Genomic DNA, 4,433 nt, shown 5'->3' on the forward strand with positions numbered 1-4,433 from the left:
ACGAGGCCTCCTTTCAGAAAATACACTTTATAAACCGCGTACAATCATTTAAAGGCTTACTAAACAAAAAACGTACGGGTTTTGTTCTGGTAAAATGGTTAAATGATTAGAAAAAAAGACACTAAAAGGGCCTGATTTTTTTACTTCTTAACTAAATCTTAAATTAAAATTATTGATCCCATATTCAAGTATAGTAAATCCCTTCCACTCGTTAAGACTGCTGGAGGGCTCAGAATGCCAGCGTTAGGTTATTTTGTCATCCACAAAGGATCAGAACAAAGTGGCCTGCCTTTTAAATATCTTTGTTAATTTACACTCTTCATTTACTTCTAAAGAAATTGAGAAGCGTATCTTATGACTTGAATAGACCTCTGTTATGCAGCAAAATGTTCTCAAAAAAAAGCCACCGCATTGGTGGAAAAGGATAAGCGTGCAAACAAACATACTTAGCAGCATAAAGAAATGCACGTGCTTGACCCTCTCAGAACCGATGCACGCTCCGGACCATGGGTGTAGCAGGCATCTTGCACGAACAAATAGGCACCCAAATTAAGTTTTTAGGAACTAGAATATTTCACATCAAAAGGAATAGACAAAACAGATGTTACAAACTGTTCTTACAAGCTCCCAACTTGACTCTTTAAATATGAGCTCTCATTATGAAAACAAGCTCTCTGTTCGATTGCTGCAAAATATTTTCACCTCCTTTCAAAGGAAGGGCACTGTGATTGTTGTGCCTAGGGCACTTGAAATTAGCCCTTCCACAAAAGTCGACATTTTTAAACATTTTTTTGGATCGAAGGTGTTAGGACTGAGTTCGCGCAATTTTCCCCCATCTTAGCGCGGTCAGCAAAAACGGACTTTGAAGTTTACCTTGAAGCAAAACTGTAAAATATTGCGTGCACTGAGCAATAACCAGCGTTTGATTTGAGTCTCAAATATTATCTTTGTAACGTGTTACAAGTTACAAACAGGATACAAAGACATCATGTAGGTTTCTTAAGCGGATTATCTTGAAAAACACGTTATTTAAATCAAGGCAACACTGTTTTTGTTTCTACGCAGGAAAAAGTCGTCTACAGCTTGCCACTTCTTGTTCAACATTTAAGTTTTCAACTGCATTAGTATTATATTTAATTTATTTACATTTTAAGCCCCATAATTGGTCCCTAATTATTACTGTTTCTTTATCCAAACACGAATGTAGACATTTTCATGAAGAAGCCCTTCTAAAGACCAGCTGTTTGATTTATTTATTTTCAAAGGCTTTTATGCTAATCCTTGATTTTTAAACCGATTTATTAAAAGGCGGTTAACCTTTTGTTGTTCAACTACCTAACCACTCATTAAATTGAGTCGTTCGAGCAACTAAGGAAACATTTGATTCCCAACAAAAACAATCCGCAATTTATGTTCACTGACAACATCTGCGAGGTTCCCACTAATTGAAGATTTTAATCGTTTGCACCTTTTAGCGAGAAGATAAAAAACCGGCTGTCAATATCTGCTTTATAATTTGCCTTCATTGACTACGAAGTTCCACATCAGTTATTTGTTTTCCTTCAGGAAAGACCACACGGAAGTGTCAGATCCTCTTGAGCAGAGATTAAAAAAATCCCCAGTTTAGACAAATTTGTTTCCGACATCTAAATCGTTTCAAATAAAAATGGTGGATCTTTTTTGTTGTTGTTCGGCTAGGAAAATGTACAGTATTTCCTTGAATTGAATTGTTCATCTTTCCGAGAACCAAATAATCAACGGCTTATACTCAAGAAGTCTCTGAAATGAGAATGATAATTCGACGAGAATCTTCCCGTTTTTGCATACAGCACGTTCTGAAAACAGTGCGAAACGAGTACTTTATAGTTAAAATCCGTCCATTCGCTTTGTAAGACACCTGTCCTCTTACGATACAAAGCAATCTAAACAATAGTTAAGACTTACTACTTATTGCGGCGAGGGAGTGCAGCTGTTGAAACTTGTGTTTAGAGCCATTATTAAAACAAATGGCAAACTGAAAATTTCTCTTCGCACTTCCAAAAAACGAAGTTTATTTCAATTTTAGATATCCTCCTTCTCGGACTTGTCAATTCAAGTCAGTCCAACACGTGAAAAGTTGACTTCGTGGTTTGACGACAAGCAGCCAGTCATTTTTTTTTTTTTGCTTTGAAAAGGGGTTATATTAAGATTAAAGTAATCAACTTCGCAATTTCAAAAACGGCCAAAAGAAGGTCAAAGAAGTCTTAAATCAGTTCGCTGTTTCCCAAATATCAATATAACTTATTGGATTTAAGCTTTCAGGGAGATTACAGATAAACTGTCTCATTCGGCTGGGAATATACTTCAGTTTCTTTGGCTGACACCCAAAGCAGTCGAGCAAGTTCTTGAAGAGAAAAACAAGCCAAGATAAGAATTTTTTTACAGATTTACGTTTGCAGGAAACGTTGATCCACTATGCTGCGTCGTTGGAGAACGAAGAACATTGGTGTTATAAAATATTTCGACACCATTTAACATAGAATTCATGTGATAAAGATATGAAAGTCTGATTCGATTTCCTCGAGGCGGAAAAACAATTCACGCATTTTTAATTTTACATGCAAAACCTGGAAAGTTTAGCCCAAAGTACTTTAAAACTCGCACAGCGTTTCAAACAACTCGCATCTTTTGAATGCTTTCACCACAAAACAACTTCTCCCGCTCCAATGAATGTTGAACGCATGAAAAGGGAAACTCACTGGAGCTCGAATCATGACCAGAATCAGTCAGAGAAACGATTACAACATATTGCTGATACACGCACTGTTCAACAAAGACAACCAACTTGAAGAAAATGAAGTTACGAAAACCGGAAAATACGCCCATAACAGACAACTTTTCCACTCCAAAAGATTTTGCACGCAGTTCAAGGTAAACCAGAGCTTTGTTTTGATATAAACGCATTCACAATCACAAGTTTCGTAGTCTTTGTTTTGAGTACTCGACAAAGCGTTTTAATTCTTGCCGAGTTATTCACGGTTTCTAATTAACCACTGAGGCTAGCGAAACAGTTCTTTAAAATGATTTAGATTAGTCAGTGGCGACTGCGCAAAACTGCGAGTTAATCGTCCCCTCCTCATTTCGGTGACTTACAATTTAGATGGGCTCTTCCGGAAATTGCACTCCAATATACAGTTACCTACCGATAAGTAATCCAAATTTTATCAGCTGTTTCGAAGGACTTGCGTCTGGAGTCTATTCATCTCTTTGGCAAATTCATAGAGATTTCCCAGAGTTGATTTCATTGTCGTTCATATCATGCCGGATAACCACATATTGTGCACCCAAGGGCAAATTGAAATTCCCCCATGGGAAAAATAGCCAATGCAAAGGAAACTACCTGTCTTCTGTAGCCTGCGTAGCCGGCGTCGAAAGGGGTAGGGGTAGGGGATAGGGGATAGGGAGGAAGGTAAAAAGGGGAGGGGGATTGGTTGCGCGCGTCTTGCGCTTTCATTTTCACAAATTTTCAGGGGTGAATGAAACTTACACAAACTTTGCCGAGACAACGGGGGAACTTTTCAAGCAATTAAGGATGACAACGACCGCTACGAGAACGTTATCTAAAAATGACATCTCCTGTTATTGTCATAATTTCGCGGATACTCCCGAGTCATTCGGCACGGAAAGTGTGAACTAATTTTCCAGGAATGAAGCTGGTATGAACGACGTGGATGTTTGGAGAGAATATTTTAGATATTTAGCCTCAGGTGCTTGCGTCCTTCAAATAACTGCAAATTTGGTCATATCACGTTAAAGGCCGGGACACATAAGTCGCGATAAGTCGCTGCGACACGTCGCGGGGACAAGTCGCTGCAACAATTCTCCTTGTGTGACACGCTTAATTTTATGAAAATCATTGTCGCTGCGGCAGAATTTTGTCGCCGCGATCAGTTGCACGAATTCAAACTTTGAATTCGTGCGACTAATCGTAGCGACAAAATTAGCGAAAGTAGCGTTGTCGCATTGTGTGTGCACTTCCGGCAACAAGTCGCTGAGACAAAATATAAATGAACCAATGAGAGAGCATCATATGGTCAGCCATATTGAATTAGCAAACTAGTTCACATTCCCCTCATACGAGATCACTGTGTGTGCACCGAACAGGCGTCGTGTCGCAGCGACTTGTTTTGGAAGTAGTACACACGGAGCAACTTGTCGCAGAGACCTGTCGCTGCGACTTGTCGCCTAGTGTGTCCCGGCCTTAAGGACTTTGAGATCTACGACGCGGCCGTTAACGAGAACGCCACAAAACAACATCATTGGTTAATGGAGGAAAAATAATCGTGCTGCACGTGCGGCACGCATTTCAGCGCATATTAGAACGGGAACCTCAGTTGACGACGTGAAATAGTCTGGATTCTACTTTCATCTGACCAAATATGGACATGTTTTTT

At 39.3% G+C, this 4,433-nt stretch overlaps 1 protein-coding gene across 1 annotated transcript in view; it reads left to right on the forward strand.

Annotated features, from left to right (window-relative positions):
• Window positions 1–1,267: 1,267 nt before the first annotated feature.
• LOC138015219 (uncharacterized) overlaps window positions 1,268–4,433 on the forward strand; it is a 10,702-nt gene continuing 7,536 nt past the window's right edge. The window contains exon 1 of the mRNA XM_068862184.1: window positions 1,268–2,910. Coding sequence (XP_068718285.1) covers window positions 2,834–2,910 — 77 coding nt within the window. The 5' untranslated portion in view covers window positions 1,268–2,833. The remainder of the gene's footprint in view (window positions 2,911–4,433) is intronic.

This window comes from Montipora capricornis, chromosome 9, assembly GCF_036669925.1.
Source record: "Montipora capricornis isolate CH-2021 chromosome 9, ASM3666992v2, whole genome shotgun sequence".
NCBI lineage: Eukaryota > Metazoa > Cnidaria > Anthozoa > Scleractinia > Acroporidae > Montipora > Montipora capricornis.